We start from the raw sequence: 24,341 nt of genomic DNA, 5'->3' as shown, positions 1-24,341 counted from the left end.
TTTTTTTTTTTTTTTTTTTTATTATTATAGAAACAAAAAAAAAACAAAAAACAGAAAATTTTGGGAAAAAAAAAAACACAAGATTTTTAACTTTTTGCTATAAATCCTATTTCATTAAAAAAAAAAAAAAAATTCTTCATAAATTTAGGCCAAATCGTATTCTGATACATGTCTTTGGTAACAAAAAAAAAAAAAAAGATCCCAAGTGTATATTGTTTGTTTTGAATGAAATGATAGCGTCTAAAAATGATGGTATATATACTGGAATTTTGATTTCGTTTTTTTCAGCAACTAATAGCGGGACTGCGATATTGCAGTGGGAAAGCTGACACTAACTGACACTGAGTAGGAACTGACTAACTGACATCACCAGTGACACTAAGGCCTAATAATATGCACTGTCACTATACTAATGACACTGGCTGGGAAGGGGTTAACATCTGGGGTAATCAAAGGGTTAACTGTGTGCCTAGCCAGTGTTCATGAGTTTACTGTGTGCTGCTTTTACTCAGGGATGTGACGGTTTTTATTTCCTGCTTGGCAGGGAGACAAAAAACCGGCACATCTTTGCTATAAAGATGCGTAAAGGTAAATAAACAATTGCATACTGTATTTACAGCAGTAAAACGGTTGGCAAGCTGTTAAAATAGTAAAACATGTGAAACGTACCTGCTCCGTGTAAAGGTATTGCACAGAGCTGCTTCAATCCTCCTCTTCTGGGGTCCTACACTGGTGCTCTGGGCTCCTCCTATTCTTGGTGTAGAACCACAGAAAGCTGCTTCCTATGGGGGCACACTTGCAGGCTTCTGAATAGGGCTGTGTATGTCTATTGACACACACATCACAATTCAGCCCCGCTTTCTGTTCTCTACTCATGGGATTTGATTGACAGCAGCAGGAGCCAATGATTCCTGCTCCTGCATCTGTGAGCAGAGAGAGAGAAGATAGCCGCTGCAGACTGGCACAGCTCTGGATGGAGATGGGGCTCATTTTATTTACCAAATGTTTACAAATTGTTTAGACCACAAACTGCAGCCTGGGTGGCCAGATGTGGCCCTTTACTTGCTTTTATATGGCCCTTGGGGCAATTTTCCCCCCACTGTTAGCAACAGTGGGGCATAGTTCCTGCCACTAACACCGACAATGTGGCACGATTCCTCCCATTGATACCAACGATGGGACATTATCCCTCCCCTTGATACCAATGATGGGGCACTATTACTCCTACTGACACCAATGATGGGGACTTATTACTCCCACTGACACCAATGATGGGGACTTATTACTCCCACTGACACCAATGATGGGGAACTATTCCTCCCACTGACACCAATGATGGGGAACTATTCCTCCCACTGACACCAATGATGGGGAACTATTACTCCCACTGACACCAATGATGGGAAACCATTCTTCCCATTGTTACCAACAATGGGTTGCTACTTCTTCCACTGACACCAATGATGAGGCACTATTCCTCCCTTTGATACCAACGATGTAGCACTATTACCCCTATTAATACCAACAATAGGGTACTATTCGTTCCACTGATACCAACGATGGGGCACTATTACTTCCTCTAATAGCAATGATGGGGCACTATTCCCCCCACTGACACCAATGATAGGGAACTATTACTCCCACTGACACCAATGATGGAGCACTATTCTTCCCATTGTGACCAACAATGGGGTGTTATTACTCCCACTGACACCAATAATGAGGCACAATTCCTCCCATTGATACCAACGATGTAGAACTATTACTCCCATTAATAGCAACGACAGGGCACTATTCCTTCCACTGATACCATAGATGAGGCACTATTACTCCCATTGATACCAACGATGGGGCACTATTACTCCTATTAATACCAACAATGGGGCATTACTACTCACATGGATTCCAACGATGTGGTACTATTACTCCCCCTAATACCAATGATGGGGCACTATTCCTCCCACTGACACCATTGATGGAGCACTATTCTTTCCATTGTTACCAACAAATGGGGCGCTATTACTCCCACTGACACCAATATTAGGGAAACGATTCCCCTCATTGATACCAGTGATGTAGCACTATAACTGCCATTGATGCCAACGATAGGGCACTAGTCCTTCCAGTGAAACCAATGAGGAGGCACTATTACTCCCATTGATTATAACGTCGGGGCACTATTACTCCCATTAATACCAATGAGGGGGTCATTAATACTTCCATGGATGCCACGGATGTGGCACTATTACTCCCCCTAATACCAATGATGGGGCATTGTATACTCCCACTGACACCAGGACATTTTCTACTACCACTGGCAACAGTCCGGTCCCCCTAAAGTTGGAAGGACAATAGACTGGTCCTTGGTTTTGAAAGTTTGGTAATCCTGGTTTAGATGAACCATTCCAGTATTCTCTAACTGGAATCATCATTTACTTATGGAAGTTCCCTGTTATGCATACAGTTATACATGAGAAGCCACGCCGTATTCTTTAAAAGATTACTGCAAGGACATTTAAATAGAGATCTGCATTGTGATCATAGACCTGTTTTTCAGGAAAGATTGGCTTATATTTATTCAATGTCCTCAGAACACTTCAAGTAGAATAATGTCCAAAGAATGAGGAACTATGAGCTCTCAAGTCTAAACAATAGACAGATTACTCCACTTGTACGTATACTGTACCATGTAAAGTGGATGGGGGGGACTTTGAGTAAATGGACTGAGAACATGTGTTGTAATTGTTCTCAAGTTCCAAGCCCTGTTTATGTAAAGAGGCGTACAGGATGTTTTTAACCACTTCAGCTCCAGAAGGTTTTACTCGCTTCATGACCAGGCCATTTTTTGCTATTTAGCACTGCGCTACTTTAGCTAGGAATTGTGCAGTCATGCAACGCTGTACTCAAACAAAATTTCTATAATTTTTTTCACACAAATAGAGCTTTCTTTTGGAGGTATTTGATCACTATTGGGTTTTTTATTTTTTTTGATATGAACGAAAAAAAGCTCGAAAATTTGAAAAAAAAAAAAAATTACTGCTAGAAAACATATCCATAAAAAAATGTTAAAAACCTAAATTCTTCATAAATTTTGGCTAAAATGTATTCTGCTACATGTCTTTGATTAAAAAAAATCCCAATAAGTGTATATTGATTGGTTTCAAAGTTATACATGCCTACAAACTATGATACAAGTATATACTGGAATTTTTATATTCAGTATATATATTTTTTATATTACTAACGGCGGTGATCAGTGACTTTTAATGGGACTGCGAGTGCAGTGGGTAACCTAAAATGAAAGCCTTGTACACACAATTAGATTATCAGATGAATTTTCGTGTGCTTTTTGTTGCATGCTGGTCTCATATCTCATATGGAAAGTGAAGACTCGGTTACTTTCATCTGAAAATTCTCGTACGACAGAATGCAACTTCAGAAGTGATGTAATGTGTTGAATTGTTTTGTATGTAATTCTTTCATTTCCGAGCATGCGTAGGCAGCACATTTCAATTTAGTTTTAGTCTTAGTCTTAGGACTAAAATGGCATTTTAGTTTTAGTCCCATTTTAGTCTTCTGCAAGTGTCTTAGTTTTAGTCGTATTTAGTCGAATAAAACGTCCTACATTTTAGTTGACTAAAACGTCCTACATTTTAGTCGACTAAAACGTCCTACATTTTAGTCGACTAAAACTCATTTTAGTCATCTATATTCGAATGGGTGTAGTTCAATTGTAATTTGTGATGAATTATTTAAGCATTTCTCTACAATTTCCAAACTCATTATATATACTGCTGCTGGTCCTGGAGTGAAAAATTGAATATGTTATTATTTATGGTATTTAATGTGCTATTATTACAGGCTCTGGATGGAATTGTGTTGCCGATTTAGAAATGGCCAGCAGAGGAGTGTTAATTTTGATGATGTCAATTTTCAATTGAGTTTTAGTTATAGTCTTATGACTAAAATGCCATTTTAGTTTTAGTCGTATTTTAGTCTTATGACTAAAATGCCATTTTAGTTTTAGTCGTATTTTAGACATCTGCATTGTTTTAGTCGTTTTAGTTCGTTTTGTGTTAATTTAGTCGACGAAAACATTTTAGTCGTTTTAGTCGACGAAATTAACACTGGTAGGCTTGCTCTTACAATTTTTTTTTCCAAACAAAAATTGTACTAATTAAACGAAAATCGGACGTTGTGTTCACCTACGCTAAAAATTTTATAGACTGCACCTTCAGTTTTTGTTGCCAGAAAATTTGTAATCGGCTGTCGAAAGCAATATACTAAGGATCCAAAAATCAGCAGATCGTTCGTCGGACGAAATTTTGCTTGCGATTTTTATATCATGTGTGCGGGTCTTTACTTATGCTGGGAGGGAACTGACACTGACATCACCAGTGACACTAATACAGTGATCAGTGACAATACCACGCACTGTCACTGTACTAATGATACTGGCTGAGAAGGGGTTGACATCTAGGGGTGATGATCAAAGGGATAAATGTGTGCTTAATAATGTGTAAGGTGTGTTGCTTTTTACTACAGATCACTTTGTTTCTTATCCCTGCTTTGCAGAGATAAGAAACAGAGAGAGGGCTGCCCCTGTACAGCGCTCTGTGTTGAGTGTCAGCATAGGGATCTGGGCTGCGATTGGACACAACTGATCAGAAGGGCACTCGCTGAAGAAGTCATGATGACGAAACGCGTCTGAGCGTGACCACATGACACCCAACGCTGCCAGCAGCTCAAACTCTACCCGGGAATCACCGCTCTCAGCGTTACACTAGGGATCGGTAATCGAGATCGCGCAGGCTGAGCAGGTTATATGCAGTTGTATTCGGGGCTGTTCAACTGCTTGATGCTGTGTTATGCTGTGACATTTACATTTTTTGGGAGGGAGGTTTTTTAGGTAATAAAACATATATATCACGCTATGTAGCCTGTTTCCTTTTATGGATGGGAGAGATATTGTATCCATTGTGACTTCAGATGAATAAGGAGATGTTAATACAAGGCATAAGATATTCTGAGATCTGGTTAATGCAATCTCTATTGGGGAGCGGATCACATGAGGTGTGGTGACGGTACACTCATATTGACTGCACGAGGACAAGAAGTACTGGATGTCTCTACGTTGGCATGGCACTGGGGGTTGTAAACACGGCACACTGCTCATCTGTCACTAATTGAAACAGGACTCCTGTGTTCCTGTTATTTCGGGAAACACAGGAGCCCTGTTTCTATCCACCAAGCCTGGCCCCCACACAGATAGAATCCCCCCATAGGTACACATTTAACCCTTTGATCGCCCCTGGTGTTAACCCCTTCCCTGCTAGTGTCATTATTACATTAACAGTGCATATTTTTAGCACTGATTACTGTAGTAATGTCACTGGTCCCACCAAAAGTGTGAAAAATGTCAGTTAGGGGCCCGATCTGTGCGCCGCAATGTCGCAGTCCTGCTAAAAAACGCAGATCTCTGCCATTACTAGTAAAAAAATATAAATAAATAAAAATAACATAAATTTTTCCCCTAGTTTGTAGATGCCATAACTTTTGCACAAACAGAATACACTTATAAGGATTTTTTTTTTACCAAAAATATGTGGCAAAATACAAATTGGCCAAAAATGATGACAAAATGTGATTTTTAATTTTTTTTTTTTTATTATTGTTATATGTTATATAGCAGAAAGTGAAAAATACAGCTTTTTTTCAAAATTGTCGCTCTTTTTTTGTTTATAGCGCGTGATCAAATGCCCCCAAAAGAAAGCCCTGTTTGTGGGAAAAAAGGACATCAATTTTATTTGGGTACAGCGTCGCACAACCGCGCGGTTGTCAGTTAAAGTAACGCAGTGCCGAATCGCAAAAAATGGCCTGGTCATTAAGGGGGCAAATCCTTCCGGTCCAGAAGTGGTTAAGGAATTCAGCAATCATAGTCACACCCTTGGAATGTGGTATTGAGCAATGTAAGGCCTCAACATCGATTGTTATCAGCCAAGCATTTGCTGGCACAGTGATGTCTTCCAGGATTCTCAGTTAAGCCCCGTACACACGTACCGATTGTCGGCCGAACGATCGGCCGTCTTTTGTCCAGGGCTGTCGTGTCTGTTGAAAACTGCAAAAGACTGCACACAAATTTTGTCGGCCAACAACAGCCGACTGCAGAAGTGATGCCATGTGATGGTTAACTTTCCTTGTCTTTTTTCTTTTCTGAGCATGCCCAGTCTTGCAAATCTGCTGTCTGTCGGCCGAAATCTGTACTGACTGGCGAACAATCGGCCGTTCTGGTGTTGGCCAACAAAAAATTAATGCTTGCACGACAGATTCTGTTCGGCCGAAAAGTCGCAGTCGGTTGTTGGAAGCATCATACTAACAAGCCGACAATCGGCCGATCGGACGTTGGCCGAATATTTACGGCCGACAATTGGTACATGTGTACGGGGCTTTAGTCTCTGGTGTACTATACGTATGAGGGTAGGGATATTACAAACGGTCCTAAATAGTCGTCAATAATTGGCTGAAATTCTCAGAAATACAACCAATCCCCTATGGGGTTTATTTACTAAGGCTACAGAGGGTAAAATTAGTCACAACTCTGCAGAGGAACCAATCAGCTTCTAGGTTTTATTGCTGAAGCTTAATTAAACAACCTGAGGTTAAAAGCTGATTGGTTCCTCTGCAGAATTGTGACTCATTTTGCCCTTTCTAGCTTTAGTAAATAAAGCCCTATGAGTCTACCCGGGGGAGTCTCTGCGTTCTTATGTACCTTCAGTACAGAATAAAGGTAGGTGTCACAGGATATTGGACATCGTATGTAATTTTTTATTGATAAAACTATCCGTGTAGGCCATGGCAATGATATCCCTCCTGATAACTCCTGATGGAATTAGCCAATCTGGGTCCTCAGGATGCGCCTATACCATGTTGTGTTGTTAAGAATGGCTTTGCACATTAATATACTTGGGTCGGTCCACAAGTACCACGTTTCCCCCTTTGTCTGATGGCTTTATAATTATGTTGTCATTTTGCTTGAGATTCCTTAAGGCTACCTGTTGAGAGGGGGTTAGATTTCTGTCACCAACAGATGTATCGGGTAGTGATTAATGTCATCAAGTACTTTGTGGACAAAAGACCAAATGTATAAATTGAGTTGCAAAGGGGTAAAGGATTGTTATTTTTTTTTTATATTCTGGGATTGAGTCTTTTTTTCGACGCAGAGCTTCCATGGAGGGGTATGTCAGTGCTTTCAGTCCCCTCTGGGTTGCTTTCCTCCTAGAGTTGCATAAGGTCTTTGAGGGCCCGAAAATCGTTTATAGAGAAGTCTTTCCAAAGCTCCATGTCACGTGCCTTTTGGGCCTGTGGAGTTATAGTTTTATCATGGATTACATGGAACGTTCATTTTCTAGGAAGAGCATGACATCCTTTGCCATCTCAAATTTTTTACTTTGTGATTGGGACAAAAACTTAAGCCCAGCCCCATCACTGATATTCCATCATCTGTGAGTTGATATCAAGATGAATTGAGCACCTGTAATTTATCCCTGGTTAAGCCTTTTTCATCAGTTAAAGGGGAGTTCCACCCTGGGAAAGCTTTTTTTTAATAAAAATACCCCCGGGACAGTCAGGGCTAGTGCATTCCACAATGGCTAGCCTCTTATCTGTCCCGGGTTGCACTTACCTTTTAGAAGAAATACTTACCTTGAAAAAGTATTGTCCAGCGCTGCCATCTCAGGTGTGGGCAGCTTGAAGCCAGCGCGATCCTCTTCTGTGTCCTCTTCCGTCTTCTTCAGTCCCACGATGCACTGCACCGGCCCCGCCGTCACTTCCGGTTCCGCAGCGTCATGCCCAGAAGCTGTTTAGCAAGGTATGACGGCGCCTGCACTGGAACTGACGTCGGGGCCAGTGCAGGCGCATTGATTCCTGGGAGCGATGACGTTCAAGCCAGGAAGTGACGAATCGCCGTGGCCGCCAAGGGGAGGAAGAAGGAAGTAAGGTGAGTATATTTTCTTCTATACCAGGTAAGTAAAGAAAAAAAAAATTGCGATTATCCATTTGTTTTTCAGGTGACACCGGGCATGAAAATGGAGGTAAGTTTAATTTTAGGGTGGTTGCCCAACCTCTTGGAGTCCCCCAAAGGGGATGGACACGACCGGGAGAAAGAGGGAGCAATTTTGGTATTAGTGCGATTAGCTGACTGCTTACCTGAATTGGATACCTTCATCACCACCGCTATGTGATTGTGTGGTGATACCACCACCAGAGAGAGAATAAGTTAGAGTAGGAGGTTGAGTTTGAGAAAAAGAAAGTTGGGGGGGGGGGCTAAGCTGGACCCCCATCACAGAAAAGTTTCTTTGGTGCGTGCTTTAATAGTGCCCCGTCCACCGTGTTTGAACTTCTTGTTTATCATTCATTCAGTTCCCGAATCAATCTGCTGGGAAGAAACAGATGAGGAAGTGATAAAAATGATAGAAGACATTAGACCTGCATCATTAAAAGGTACATTTTGTGATTTGTCATGATGCGCCAAAGAACAGGGGGTGCGGTTAGGTTTCCCTCTGTAAGATTGTTGCCATTTAAAGACTCTTTTAGTGTCTCATGCCAAAAGGTCCCTCATACAATTTTTTGTTCAAAACTATTTTTCCGTTAAAATTTTCCATAAATTCATTCAATCATTTTTGTTTCTTTGCATAGGTTGGATCAGATATTAAAGTAGAGTTCCACCCAAAAGTTGAACTTCCACTTTAAGTGCTCCTGACCCCCTGACATGCCACATTTGGCATGTCATTTTTTTTTGGGGGGGAGCAGGTACCGAGATTTGACAGGTACTCACTCCCACTTCCGCTCGGACCCCCTGCAATCTTTTGGGACACGTCAGAGATCCCAGAAAATTACCTGGCCATTCACGACGAATCTGCAAGTTGTCACAGCTGGCTGCCCACACTAGTGATGCCGGCACCGCCAAGAGGAGAGGGAGAGAATCGGGGCTTCGGGCGGCCGCATCGCTAGATGGTGGGACAGGTGAGTGTGTGTTTATTAAAAGTCAGCAGCTACACTTTTTGTAGATGCTGACTTTTCATAAACACAAAAACAAGTGGAACTCCGCTTTAACAGCCCATTCAGACTAGCGCAACGCGACTTTGGGGGGCGACCTGTGAAGTCGCGTGCACCGCGACTTCGGCGCGACTTGCAGAGACTTCACATAATGGAAGTCTATGCAAGTCGCTCCGAGGTCGCCCCGAAGTAGTACAGGATCTTTTTTTCTAAGTCGGAGCGACTTGTGTTGCTCCTATTAGAACGGGTCCTGTAGCACTGCATGGACAGCGAGGGACCGCGACTTGTCAGGCTGACAAGTCGCCTGACAAGATGCGGTTGTGTGAATGGAGTCTGAGTCTTGGTTGTTTGTACTCAGTGTTTGGATTTGTTCATCTATTCTTCCGATTTCCTTGTCATAATCTTTTAAAATCTCCATCACTAATACTTATCATATTGTATACATACATAGGGAGATATCACTATCTTCAGGGGTGAATTTGACTAGAATTATGAGTTAGCTAAGACTCTTAAGGTTTTAAAGGATATTTATTCCTAATATAACATTGTTTTTATCAGTTTTGTAATAAAGAATCTTTTTTTAACCTATGTCTGTGTACTGGTAGTCATTCTGGGAGGAGGGTTTAACACCTTTAACCAGTTGCCTATCTTCGGCATCTTACCCATGTCCATAAAACCCCCTCCTCTGTATACAGGGCATCTTCTGTACGCCCTGCAGTTTCTTATCTCCCCATGCCCCTTTCCGTGCACAGTCCCGTGAGACCTGGTCTCTGTAGAAAGAGGAGCTCCCGGGGGAGCCAGTTGGAAGCCTTCCTCATTGAATGATCAATCTGACAGCCAATCAAAGTGATTATTCAGTTTAACACATGTAATCCAAACAAACAAAAAGTAACACAGTAGAAACATAGAAACATAGAATGTGTCGGCAGATAAGAACCATTTGGCCCATCTAGTCTGCCCAATATATCTGAATCCTATGAATAGTCCCTGGCCCTATCTTATATGAAGGATAGCCTTATGCCTATCCCATGCATGCTTAAACTCCTTCACTGTATTTGCAGCTACCACTTCTGCAGGAAGGTTATTCCATGCATCCACTACTCTCTCAGTAAAGTAATACTTCCTCATATTACTTTTAAACCTTTGCCCCTCTAATTTAAAACTGTGTCCTCTTGTGGTAGTTTTTCTTCTTTTAAATATGCTCTCCTCCTTTACTGAGTTGATTCCCTTTATGTATTTAAAAGTTTCTATCATATCCCCTCTGTCTCTTCTTTCTTCCAAGCTATACATGTTAAGGTCCTTTAGCCTTTCCTGGTAAGTTTTTTCCTGCAATCCATGTACTAGTTTAGTAGCTCTTCTCTGAACTCTCTCTAGAGTATCTATATCCTTCTGGAGATATGGCCTCCAGTACTGCGCACAATACTCCAAGTAAGGTCTCACCAGTGTTCTGTACAGCGGCATAAGCACTTCTCTCTTTCTACTGCTTATACCTCTCCCTATACATCCAAGCATTCTGCTGGCATTTCGTGCTGCTCTATTACATTGTCCTCCCACCTTTAAGTCTTCTGAAATAATTACTCCTAAATCCCTTTCCTCAGATACTGAGGTCAGGACTGTGTCAAATATTCTATATTCTGCCCTTGGGTTTTTACGCCCCAGGTGCATTATCTTGCACTTATCCACATTAAATTTCAGTTGCCAGAGTTCTGACCATTCTTCTAGTTTTCCTAAATCCTTTTCCATTTGGCATTTCCCTCCAGGAACATCAACCCTGTTACATATCTTTGTGTCATCAGCAAAAAGACAAACCTTACCATCGAGGCCTTTTGCAATATCACTTATGAAGATATTAAACAAAATTGGTCCCAGTACAGATCCCTGAGGTACCCCACTGGTAACATGACCTTGTTCTGAATGTTCTCCATTGACTACAACCCTCTGTTGTCTGTCACTCAGCCACTGCCAAATCCACTCAACAATATGGGAGTCCATGCTCAATGACTGCAGTTTATTGATAAGTCTTCTATGTGGGACAGTGTCAAAAGCCTTACTAAAATCTAGATATGCAATGTCTACTGCACCTCCACCGTCTATTATTTTAGTCACCCAGTCAAAAAAATCTATAAGATTTGTTTGACATGATCTCCCTGAAGTAAACCCATGTTGTTTTTCATCTTGCAATCCATGGGATTTAAGATGTTCCACAATTCTATCCTTTAATAGGGTTTCCATTAATTTGCCTACTATTGATGTCAGACTCACTGGTCTATAGTTGCTCGATTCCTCCCTACTACCTTTTTTGTGAATGGGCACGACATTTGCCAATTTCCAATCTTCCGGGACGACTCCTGTTACTAATGATTGGTTAAATAAATCTGTTAATGGTTTTGCCAGCTCACCACTAAGCTCTTTTAATAATTTTGGGTGTATCTCATCAGGACCCTGTGACTTATTTGTCTTCACTTTAGACAGCAATCTTAGAACGTCTTCCTCTGTAAAGACACATGCATCAAACGATTCATTAGTCATCCTTTCAAGTGGAGGTCCTTCTTCTTTTTCTTTTGTAAAAACTGAACAGAAGTATTCATTAAGGCAGTCGGCTAGCCCTTTATTCTCTTCTACATACCTTCCGTCCTTTGTTTTTAATTTAGTTATTCCTTGTTTTAATTTCCTTTTTTCATTTATATATCTGAAGAATGTCTTATCCCCCTTTTTCATAGACTGAGCTAGTTTTTCTTCTGCCTGCGCTTTAGAAGTTCTTATAACTTGCTTGGCCTTTTTCTGCCTAATCTTGTAGATTTCCTTATCTTCATTGCTCTGGGTTTTTTTATAATTACAAAATGCTAACTTTTTATTTTTAATGATTTGGGCCACTTCTGCTGAGTACCACTGTGGTCTCTTCCTTTTTTTGCTTTTACTGACAAGTCTAATGCAATTTTCTGTTGCCTTCAATAGTGCACCTTTTAAGTAGTCCCATTTCTCCTGGACTCCATGTAATCCGTACCAGTCTGATAAGGACTCATTTATGACTAATTTCATTTTTGAAAAGTCTGTTTTTCTAAAATCTAAAACTTTTGTTTTTGTGTGGTGTGACTCTTTCACAGTTCTTATATTAAACCACACTGACTGGTGATCACTAGATCCCAAGGTTTCGCCTACAATGACATCATATACCGAATCCCCATTTGTGAATACCAAATCCAAAATGGCCTCCCTCCGGGTTGGCTCCTCAACCACTTGTTGCAGAGACAACCCCAGTAGGGAATTTAGAATATCTGTACTCCTGGTAGAACTTGCTATTTTGGTTTTCCAGTTTATATCTGGAAGATTGAAATCTCCCATAATGATAACTTCTCCTTTCATTGTCATTTTAGCTATTTCTTCAACTAGTAGATCATCTAGTTCTTTAACTTGACCAGGTGGTCTATATATCACACCTACACGAGTTACTGCATGATTAGCAAACTGCAACGTAACCCAAACTGACTCTATGTTGGCCTCACCAACTTGTATTAGGTTAGATTTAATGCTATCTTTCACATACAGGGCCACTCCTCCTCCTTTCTTGTCTTCTCTGTCTCTTCTGTATAAAGAGTACCCTGGTATGGTTATGTCCCAGTCATTTCTTTCATTAAACCATGTCTCCGTAACAGCCACTAAATCTACATTCTCAGATGCCATTATTGACCCAAGTTCATTGTTTTCTTTTTACCTAAACTGCGAGCATTTGTAGACAGGACTCTGAGCTTATCATTTCTTAACCTCTGTGCTTCTGACCTGTTCTGGCATATATCTCCTGAGTTCCCTGTCAGACAGATCTGAGATAGAGAGGAATGTTTATTGTTTGCACAGGAAGTTAACTCTTAACCACTATTTACTGCGGCTGTCAGCCGCTCCTGGACAAAGCGACCTAGACCTACGTCGCTCGCCCTGGAGCCTGTAGTGGGCGAGCGTGCGCCCTGTTCGGTGGCGTGCTCCCACCCCCGTTCGTTCCCTGCCTTCCCTGCGCGTGTGACCGGTGGCTCCGATGTCCGCCAGCCACTCACGATCTTCTACAGGAGAGGGAGAAGGACGGACGGCTGATGTAAACACAGCCGTCTGTCATTCTCCCTGATGTAAGCACAGAGACTATGCGATCCTACTATGTAGGATCGTATGTATCTGTGCTTACATCACAAGCCACCCCCCCCACAGTTAGAATCACGCCCCTAGGGACACACGTAACCCCTTGATCACCAATAAAGTTAACCCCTTCCCTGCCAGTGTCATTTTGGCAGTAACAGTGCATATCTATAGCACTGATTACTGTAGTAATGTCACTGGTACTCCCAAAAGTGTCAAAAATGTCAGTCAGGGGTCCGATCTGTCCGCTGCAATGTCGCAGTCCCGCATAAAAAAATCGCAGATCACCGCCATTACTAGTAAAAAAAAAAAATAATAAAAATGACATAAATCTTTCCCGTAGTTAGTAAATGTCATAACTTTTGCGCAAACCAATCAAAATACGCTTATTGCGTTTTTTTTTTTTTTTTTTACCAAAAATATGTAGCAGAAAACATATTGGCCTGAAATTTTAAAAAAGTTTGATTTTTTTTTTTTTTGAGAATTTCATATAAAAAAATGTGAAAAATATTGTTATTTTTTCAAAATTGTCGCTCTTTTTTGTTTATAGCGCAAAAAATAAAAATCACACAGGTATTTAAATACCACCAAAAGAAAGCTCTGTTTGTAGGAAAAAAAAGGATGTCAATTTCATTTGGGTACGGCATCGCATGACCGCGCAATTGTCCGTTAAAGTCATGCAGTGCCGAATCGCAAAATAGGGCCTGGTCTTTGAGCAGTCAAATCCTCCGGGGCTAAAGTGGTTAAATAACCAGGACGTGCTCTTATTTTACTGCTTAAAGTGGTTGTAAAGTCAGAAGGTTTATCTTAATGCATTTTATGTATTAAGATAAAAATCTTCTGTGTGCAGCAGACCCCCTCAGCCCATCTAATACTTAACTCTCTATCCAGCGATGTTGCAGGAGAGACTCGTCCATCCGGGACTCTTTCTCCTGGTTGGCTGAGACACAGCAGTGGCGCCACTGGCTCCCGCTGCTGTCAACCAAACTCAGTTAGCCAATGAGGCCGAACCACCGCTCGTGTCTGAATAGATACACTGAGCTGCGGCTAGGATTGCGTGCCCCTATAGCAGACTACTTGCTGTGGGGGCACTCAACAGAAGGGAGGGGCCTAGGAGAGCCGAAGAGGAAACCGAGAAGAGGAAGATCTGGGGATGTTTGTTATTTTAAAGAAAAGACTTTACAATCACTTTAACCCATTCATTTCAACATGTATAAGCACTTTTTAACAGTTTCATCGCCTGCTCCATGATTCTATTTTAAATTATTTGTTGGGAAAAAAAAAATATTATAAAGCATATATATACATTGTTATCTTTAAGGATGTACTATTCAAAAATAAATAAATAAAAAAAAAAAAAACATGCTGTACCAAAAATTGATTTGAATGTTGCAGTAAATAGAACAAGTAGGGGAATAAAATGTATGTTTTCCCCACAGTAATGGTACTTGTGTTCAAATTATTACTGATCAAACTTGAAAAAATACATTTTTTTCAGATTTTTACTCTTTTTAACCTTAAAATGCAAATACATTATGAAATTCTTAAAGGAGTCACAAGAAAGCCCAGTTTGTCCCCCCCAAAAACAAAAACAATATATGTATCAATTCTTAATCATGAGTAATAATAAAGGTATACAGTAGACTCCTAAATAAACACATAGCATGAATGTGAAAATATGGTCTGGTCCTTCGGGGGTAAACAGGTGTGAGAGCCGAAATGGTTAAAATCCCACGATCTAAGTCAGGGGTGTCAAACTCAATTTAATCCCGGGCCGCATCAGCATTATGGTTACCCTCAAAGGGCCGCTTATATCTGTAAGATTATATGTCCAGAGCACCCCATGCCCCTTTACACCCTTACATGAGATGTCAAGAGCTCCTCACCATCATAGGTCAAGAGTCACCCACCCTTCCTTACATCACAATGCACCCCCTTACCTTGTGCTACAGCCAGGAAGAAGATGCGGGTGGATCTGGGAAGAAGAAAGTGTAAGGTCTGGAGGAGGACCAGAGAAGGGCTGAAGTCAACTTACAGAGTCTGCTGAATGCTGAGGCCAGGGGAGGGCAGAGACAAGGTGGTGTTGTGGCTGCACAGGGAGGTGCAGGATCTGTGGGAGTTCTGTCCTCCTCTCTGCTGCAGACTGCTGAGAGGGGGGGTGGGCAAAGACGAGCCTTTCTGCGCACAGAGAATCACAGGATCTGGAAAAGAAGTTCTGTCCTCTCTGCTGCCGACTACTGAGACAAGGTGGGGCAGAGACAAGGGGGGTGCCGCAGTTGCAGGAGAGGTGCGAGGGCCACATGAAATGACCTGGGGGGGCCTTGAGTTTGACACCTGTGATCTAAGTGGTCTAAATCACTTAAGTGGCCCTCACTCTTCAAATAGTTTAGCACCCATGACATAAAGCAACTGAACTACACAGCAAATGATTAGACTGTAAAACCATGAACATTCCCGGTTGTCCTGGCCGGTGGTTAGGCAGTGGGATGTTTGACAACTAGACCATTTTCTATAACTGTACAGGAATCCAATGAATTAAATGGGAGCCCCCACCAAGACAACACAACGTTTATGCAAAAGTATTCTATAACTGAGTCCTGATAACGTAGAGATCATATTTTTAAACATCTTTTGTTTCAGGAGTTATCGCAGCCGAAGATGCAGAAGAAGGAGCAGCCACAGCAGCTGAAGTGGTATGTATGCGTTTAGTTCTGTGCATTGTTCTTCTTTTCAATAAATTGTTTTGTTGGGTTATGCAATGTAGAAAATACAAATTGTGGGGTCACGTGTAGTAAGTGTCGGTTCACACTAGGGCGACACGACTTCGGGCCAGTTATGCCGTCGCCCGTGCACCGCGACTTTGGCGCGGCTTGCAACGACTTCACATAATGGAAGTCAATGCAAGTCACTCCGATGTCGCCCCGAAGTAGTGCAGGAACCTTTTTCTAAGTCGGAGCGACTTGAGTCGCTCCTATTAGAACGGTTCCAATTGCACAGCATGGTCCGCTACTTGTCAGGCGACCAAGTCGCCTGACAAGTCGGTACAGTGTGAACCGGCACTTAGGCTCAATTGCAGTGCGAAACACGAGGACATGAGAAAGGAAAAGGCAAACATAGGCCAAACGTATAGAAAGGACTCTGATATAAAATATATATAATGTTTGGGGGTTGTGAGTAATTTTCTAGTAAAAAAAAAAAAAAAAGATGAGTTTTACATGTAGGAGAAAAATGCCAGAATTGGCCTGGGTAAGAACTAATTAAAGGTACAGGGACATATTGCACACCCAGTAAGAGCGCAATGGCAGCTGAAGGCATCCAGCGTGTCCCCGCGCCAAAGCTAGCTGAACAAGCTGTGCAAACAAGTGGCAACCGCCCCAATCCATACACTAACTGGCCTTTGCAGCAAGGTGTGCATGGAAGGGCAGCACACATCCCAAACAAACATTTCCCAGCACACTTACCAGCTAGCCTGCAAAAAGACCAAATTGATGCTGTCTAACAATTCATGTTAACCGACAGAAGGTTAGTTGAGACAGTAGAGAGTGTTCTGTTCTCACTATATGTATGCACCAGGCGTGTATGCAGCTCAACATACAGCTAAACCTTCAATCCTATAATAACCAGTCTTTTTGTAACTTTAGGCTTTATTCCGGTGAAAGAATGGTGGTCACATGAAACAGGATATAAGTCAGATAGGATGGTGAATAGGATTGCAAATAGGATTGAGATTATGTCAGGTGAAACTGGAAGTGAACAGATAAAAACATACAATCAGTATATAAATACAGTCAACAGTTCTGAGGCATACCAGCGATGCTTCCTAGAAGGATTTAAGAATCTTCCACAAGAATATGAGGGACAGTCTCACTCCTCTAAGATGGAGATTGCAAAAGGACATTCTCAGTAAGAGGTGAAGTTAATACCCAGTGATAGAGAGCAAGAAATACCATTGAGTACTGTCCATCAATAGTCTTTGTCAAAGTGGCATCTTGTGGACAATATCGGTATTGCAAGTTTCAATAATATTAATTATTTTCTTAGGCTGGAGGCATGACAGGGAGAATTAATAGAAAGAGGAGACAAAACAGAGAAACATTTGGGGAAGGGAAGATGAGAAAGGGAGGGAAAAAAGACAGGGGAGGGGGTTCTTTGCGGGTAAAGGATGTCCGAAGTCTGCTGGAGGGCGGGGGTGACTCCTATATGACAACCTCTCAGCTCACATTCTAACAAGAAGTTTAGTTGTGTTTTCATATGTCAGGGTCTCCATAATCTGGATCTTGTCAAAATTAATGGTTGGGGATTTGTTTTTCTTTATTTTAAATACCCCTGTGCAAGCTAAAGGAAGGAGTACATGACTCAGGAGGGCTAGAGGAAGAGACAGGGTTGTATTAACCACTTAAGCCCCGGAAGATTTTACCCCCTTCCTTACCAGGGCCTATTTTGCGATTCGGCACTGCGTGACTTTAAATGACAATTGCGCGGTTGTGCGACGCTGTACCTAAATTAAATTGACGTCCTTTTTTCCCACAAACAGAGCTTTCTTTTGGTGGTATTTGATCACCTGTGCGATTTTTACTTTTTGCACTATAAACAAAAAAAGAGCGTAAATTTTGAAAAAATAACAATATTTTTCAAATTTTTTTTATATGAAATTCCCCCAAAAAAATGTAAAAAAATTTTTGGCCAATTTGTTTTCTGCTACATATTTTTGGTAAAAAAATCGCAATAAGCGTATTTTGATTGGTTTGCGCAAAAGTTATTGCGATTACTAACTACGGGAAAGATTTATGTAATTTTTAGTGTTTTTTTTTTTAACGAGTAATGGTGGCGATCTGCAAATTTTTTTTTTGCGGGACTGCGACATTGCGGCGGACAGATCGGACCCTTGACTGACATTTTTGACACTTTTGGGGATACCAGTGACATTACTACAGTAATCAGTGCTATACATATGCACTGTTACTGTAAAAATGACACTGGCAGGGAAGGGGTTAACTTTATTGGAGAGGCAGGGGTTAATTGTGTCCCTAGGGGCGTGCTTCTTACTGTAAAGGGGCGTGGCTTTTCATGTAACCACAGAGACATACGATCCTAAATAGCAGGATCGTGTGATCTCTGCAGTTACACCAGGGAGAATGACAGACGGCTTTGTTTACATTAGCCGCCTGCCTTTCTCCCTCTGAAGCGGGAGATCGCGGGTGGCCGGCAGACATCGGAGCCACCGGTCACTCGGGCTGGAATGTCCGTGAACGAGCGGGGGCGGGAGCGCATCTCCGGCGGCATGCGCTTGCCCCCTATTGGCTCGCGGGTGAGTGACGTATGTATACGTCACTTTGCCCAGGAGGGGCTGACCGCCGCCGTAAATAGTCGTGCGGCGGTTGGCAAGGGGTTAAAGTTAGAAGGAATATCATTGATTAGCTCAAGGTCTAGCAGCATAGGAAGACGGAATAGTAGGAGGTCTTCCATTTTGCAGCTGCAAAATTTGAAAATCTGGATACAGGTGCTCAGGAATGGATCTGACACCCTTGAAGATTTTGTCTGTGCCCATCAATTCCACTTCATTTTAGTGTCTGTTAACAGAGACTTAGGGCTTGGGCCAACAAGCTTTGGGTTACAATTGCAGTGAGCTTTTGACATTATTATTATAATACAGGATTTATATAGCGCCAACAGTTTGCGTAGTGCTTTACAATCTAACGGAAGACAGTACAGTTACAATACAATAAAATACAAGAGGGTTAAGGGGGCCCTGATCATAAGAGCTTACAACCTAATAGGGTGGGGCAATATATAACAAGCATTTAAGAATGCAGGGGGGACCCCGTTGCATGGGTATTTTTTGTTCCAGTCTGGAGTTCAGCCTTAAGGGCTGGTTCACACTTATGCGAGTGCGGGAAGGCTGCGAATTCGCAGCCTGATCCCGCATCGCACACGCACCCCCGGCAGTTCACACTGCCATATGCGATACGCTGGGGGTGTCAATGTAATCTCAACGACACCCCCAGTTTGATCGCATATCGCAGTGCGATCGTGCAGTTCGCACAGGATCGGATCGCACAAGTGTGAACCGCTGTGCGATCCGATCCTGATGCGGCTAGAAAAAAGGGTCCCTGTGCGTGTTTGGTGCGGCTGCGGTGCGAATTTAGCCATACAAACTGTATGGCTAGACTCGCACCGCACAGCCGATCGCATGTAATGTCGGAGCAGTGCGCTCCGACATTACATGCGAACCCCGCATACGCACAAGTGTGAACCGGGGCTAACTCTTAAAAATTGTTTGTTTTTTGTTGTTTTATAGAATGGGGATTATTTACAATCTTTTGTCAGGTTTCTATTTCTGTCTGTGACTCCATTGGGGGCTTCTCGCTCATTTCATGTGACGCCCGCACTATAAAAGGAGGAGTGGGGGGTTGTCATCAAAACAGGAAAGCATGGACAGCAATAAAAAACATTGTCAGATGTTCTAACCCTTTCACATCCTACTAAAAATGTGTTTTTGCCTTTCCCCCTTGGAGAAATTTTCCTTCTGAGCGCCGGTTCACATTGCAGCAACGCTACTTCGCACCGCGACCTCCGAGGTCACGGTGCAAGCAGCGCGCCGCGACCTCGGAGCGGCCGCCACGGACTTCATAACATTGAAGTCTATGGCGGTCGCCTCCGGGTCGCCCCAAAGAAGCTCCGGGCCCTTTTTCTAGGTCGGAGTGACTTGTGTCGCTCCTATTAGAACGGGTCCGCAGCTTCCCTATGGGAGACGACCTGCGGCGACCTGTGAGACGACCAGGCCGCCTCACAGGTCGCCCTAGTGTGAACCGGCACTTAAAGTGAGTGAGAGGTTGGCTTCTTGAAAACTAACATTGGGACAACTCTTTCCTGAGCCTTTCATTCAGAACCACAGATCTAATCTGGCACTTATAAAGCCATACAAAGCCCCAAAGAAGGTGCCTTAAAACCCCTAAAATGCACTGATAATGTTTAGAAAGTTTATTTACCAATAAACACAAATCTTGTCCTTTAACCGGTTCCCGACAGCCCGCCCCCTGTTTACTGCGGCAGTGCGGCCCTCCTGCGCAAAACGATGTAGACCTATGTTGGTCGCGCGCCTGCAGCTAGGGGGCGAGCGCGCGCCACTGGGCAGCGGGGACTCTGATGCACGGGGCAGGCAGCTCTGATTGCTGCCTGACACCTGCGATCGTCCCCGCTGAGAGAGAAGAACAGTCAGCTGTTGTAAACACAGCCGACCGTTCTTCTCTCTGGAATGATCACAGAGCCTCTGTGATCCTTCTATATAGGAAAACAGGTCTCTATGATCATTTCACGAGCCACCCCCCCCCTCCACAGTTAGAATCACTCCCCTAGGCTCACATTTAACCCCTTGATCACCCACAATGTTAACCTCTTCCCTGCCAGTGTCATTATTACAGTAACAGTGCATACATTCAGCACTGATTACTGTAGTGATGTCACTGGTCCCCCCAAAAGTGTAAAAAATGTCAGTTAGGGGGTCCGATCTGTCTGCCGCAATGTTGCAGTCCCGCTAAAAATTGCAGATTTTAAAACAATAAAAATTACATAAATCTTTCCCGTAGTTAGTAGACGCGATAACTTTTGCGCAAACCAATCAAAATACGCTTATTGCGATTTTTATTTTTCTTTACCAAAAATATGTAGCAGAAAACAAATTGGCCTAAAATGTTAAAAAAAATTTAGATTTTTTACATTTTTTTTGAGAATGTTATATAGCAGAATGTGAAAAATTGTGTTTTTTTTTTTTCAGAATTGTCGCTATTATTTTTGTTTATAGCGCAAAAAAAAAAAATTAACATGTAATCAAATACCACCAAAAGAAAGACATCAATTGTATTAGGGTACAGCGTCGCATGACCGTGCAATTCTCCGTTAAAGTAACGCAGTGCCGAATCACAAAATATGGCCTGGTCATTAAGGGGGAAAATCTTCCGGTCCAGAAGTGGTTAACTGAATGCAAGTTTCAAAACCTTCTCACCTACCTCCACACCACTCCTGAGAGAACATGAGGGGAAATCTCCCAATACTTCAATGGAAGGAAAGGAAGTAATAAAGTAAAACATTTTGGCTGTAGTTGGGCTTTAACCACTTGCCGACCGCCGCACGACTATTTACTGTGGCGGGCAGCCCCTCACAGGCAAAGCGACATAGGACTACGTCGCTAGCCTGTGAGGCTCTAGGGAGCGAGCGTGCGCCGCGGGGGGCGCGTTCCCACTGCTGCTCGCTCACGGACCCCCCCCCCCTGCGCGCGTGTGCCCGGCAGACCCTAATGTAAACAAAGCCGCCTGTCATTCTCCCCTGTGTAAGAATTGAGATCATACGGTTCTGCTATGTAGGACCGTTGATCTCTGTTCTTACACCTCAAGCCACATCCAATCACAGTTAGAAGCACGCCCCTAGGGACACACTTAACCCCTCCCTCTCAAAAAAGTTAACCCCTTCACTGCCAGTGTCATTTTAACAGTGCATATATATAGCACTGATTACTGTAGTAATGTCACCGGTAACCCCAAAAGTGTCAAAAATATCAGTCAAGGGTCCGATCTGTCCGCCGCAATGTCGCAGTCCCGCAAAAAAAATCGCAGATCGCCGCTATTACTCGTTAAAAAAAACCCAACAAAAATGACAAAAATCTTTCCCTTAGTTAGTAAACGCAATAACTTTTGTGCAAACCAATCAAAATACGCTTATTGCAATTTTTTTTTTTTTTACCAAACATATGTAGCAGAAAACAAATTGGCCAAAAATGTTAAAAAAATTTGATTTTTACTTTTTTTTTGGGGGAATTTCATATAAAAAAATGTGAAAAATATTGTTATTTTTGCAAAATTGACGCTCTTTTTTTGTTTATAGCGCATGATCAAAAAATCGCACAGGTGATCAAATACCACCAAAAGAAAGCTCTGTCTGTGGGAAAAAAGGACTTCAAATTCGTTTAAGTACAGCGTCGCACGACCGCGCAATTGTCCGTTAAAGTCACGCAGCGCCGAATCGCAAAATAGGCCCTGGTCAGGAAGGGGGTAAAATCTTCGGGGCTTAAGTGGTTAATAGTTAATTTTTAGAGATCTAAAGAGTTCATAAGTAACCAGGGTTAATTTTTCTTTTTTACAGGTAGTTTTTCTCTAATAAAGGTTAAGTACACAAGCATATTGTAAAGATGGCTTATGTCAACCATACATTTTATCTCCTATGAATAGTTAAATCATGAAGTTTATGTCTGTCTTTACTCCAGCCCTCTGCACAAGTCCTTCTTTCTCATGATTATGCGGAGATTTCAGTCAAGACAGAACCAGAACCAGAACCAGAGAACTTTCTAGGCAAGCAATATGAGTACAAGATCCGACCTTGCATTGATCTTATTGACTCGTTGCGGTCACTGGGAGTGGAGAAGGACTTGGGCTTGCCAGCCATCGCTGTCATTGGTGACCAGAGTTCGGGGAAAAGTTCCGTACTGGAGGCCCTTTCCGGCGTGTGTCTACCCAGGGGAAGTGGTAAGAGTTCTTTTAGCAATCTACATCTTTTAAAAGTGAAACTACAGTCATGGACAAAAGGTTTTGAGAATGACACAAATATTAATTTCCACAAAGTCTGCTGCTTCAGTGTTTTTAGATCTTTTTTTCAGATATTACTATGGTATACAGAAGTATATAGATGGGAGCAAGAAAAAAATCACTTATAAGAGGTAATCAAATCCCACTCACCCAGCGCTGTATAACAGAAAATCATATAACACAAAAACCTTAAGGCCCCTTTCACACAGGCGGACCGTTCAGATCCGCCTGTCCGTTTTTTTGGCGGATCTGAACGGTCCCCTCATGCATTCCTATGGGGCATCGGATGGCAGCGGAGACATGTCCGCTCACATCCGACCCGATCCGATCCGTCAAATCTGGACGGATGGAAACCCTATTTTCCATCCGTCCAGCGGATCAGATCGGATGGGATCGGATGAGAACGGACAGACGGTCTGTTCCCATCCGATTTCCCCCATAGAGATGCATGGGGAACTGACATCTGTGTCTCCGCACACAGCGCGGAGACACAGCTGTCCTCCTGCTGCTCAGCGGGGGATCGGCGGCTCGATCCCCCGCTGAGAAAAACGGAATCCGTCCGATGAACGGATAGTGTGAAAGGAGCCCTAGGCCCCTTTCACACATGCTGTCCGTTTGTATGTTTTTCATCCATCCGTTGACGGATGAAAAACGGAAATCAATGTATCTCTATGTAAAAACAGATGACAATGGATGATCATCAGTTAACATCCGTTTTCATCCGCTTCCGTCAATGTCCGTTTTTTTGAACGGATGAATGCCCTATTTTTCATCCGTCAAAAAAATGGATCGGACGAAAAACGGATGACAACAGATGAAAAACGGATGAAAAACGGATGACAACGGATGAAAAACGGATGACAACGGATGAAAAACGGATGACAACGGATGAAAAACGGATGACAACGGATGAAAAACAGATAACAACTGACGAAAAACGGATAAGGCTCCTTTCACACAGCAGTCCGTCAAATGGACTCCGCTTTTCTCAGCGGGGGATCGAGCCGCCGATCCCCCGCTGAGCAGGAGGATGACAGCTGTGTCTCCGCGCTGTGTGCGGAGACACAGCTGTCAGTTCCCCATACATCTCTATGGGGGAAATCGGATGGGAACAGAACGTCAGTCCGTTCTCATCCGATCCCATCCGATCCGCTGGACGGATGGAAAATAGGGTTTCCATCTGTCCAGATTTGACGGATCGGATCGGGTGTCAGCGGACATGTCTCCGCTGACATCCGATCCCCCATAGAGATGCATGGGGGGACCGTTCAGATCCGGCAAAAAAACGGACAGGCGGATCTGAACGGTCCGCCTGTGTGAAAGGGGCCTAACAACTGATGAAAAACGGACGAAAAACGGATGGAAAATGGATGAAAAATTGATGAAAAACAGATGGAAAACTGATACATTTTGACGTGACTGAACTGAAGAACTGAACGGACCGTATGTGTGAAAGGGGCCTGATGTCCGTTTTTCATCCGTCAACGGATGGATGAAAAACAGACAAACAGACAGCATGTGTGAAAGGGGCCTAAAGGCTGAAGCTGCTGCTATAACAAACTAATATAAGGAACCAGGTGTGACCGATCA

General features: G+C 42.8%; 1 protein-coding gene across 1 annotated transcript in view; it reads left to right on the top strand.

Annotated features, from left to right (window-relative positions):
* Window positions 1-24,341, top strand: part of LOC309546147 (interferon-induced GTP-binding protein Mx-like) — a 120,817-nt gene that overhangs the window by 5,971 nt on the left and 90,505 nt on the right. The window contains exons 2-3 of the mRNA XM_082245686.1: window positions 15,811-15,869; window positions 22,433-22,691. Coding sequence (XP_082101812.1) covers window positions 15,811-15,869; window positions 22,433-22,691 — 318 coding nt within the window. The remainder of the gene's footprint in view (window positions 1-15,810; window positions 15,870-22,432; window positions 22,692-24,341) is intronic.

The sequence above is a fragment of the Pelophylax lessonae genome, assembly GCF_965119305.1.
Source record: "Pelophylax lessonae genome assembly, chromosome: 2".
Lineage (NCBI taxonomy): Eukaryota > Metazoa > Chordata > Amphibia > Anura > Ranidae > Pelophylax > Pelophylax lessonae.
This window is presented reverse-complemented; position numbering and strand designations above follow the sequence as displayed.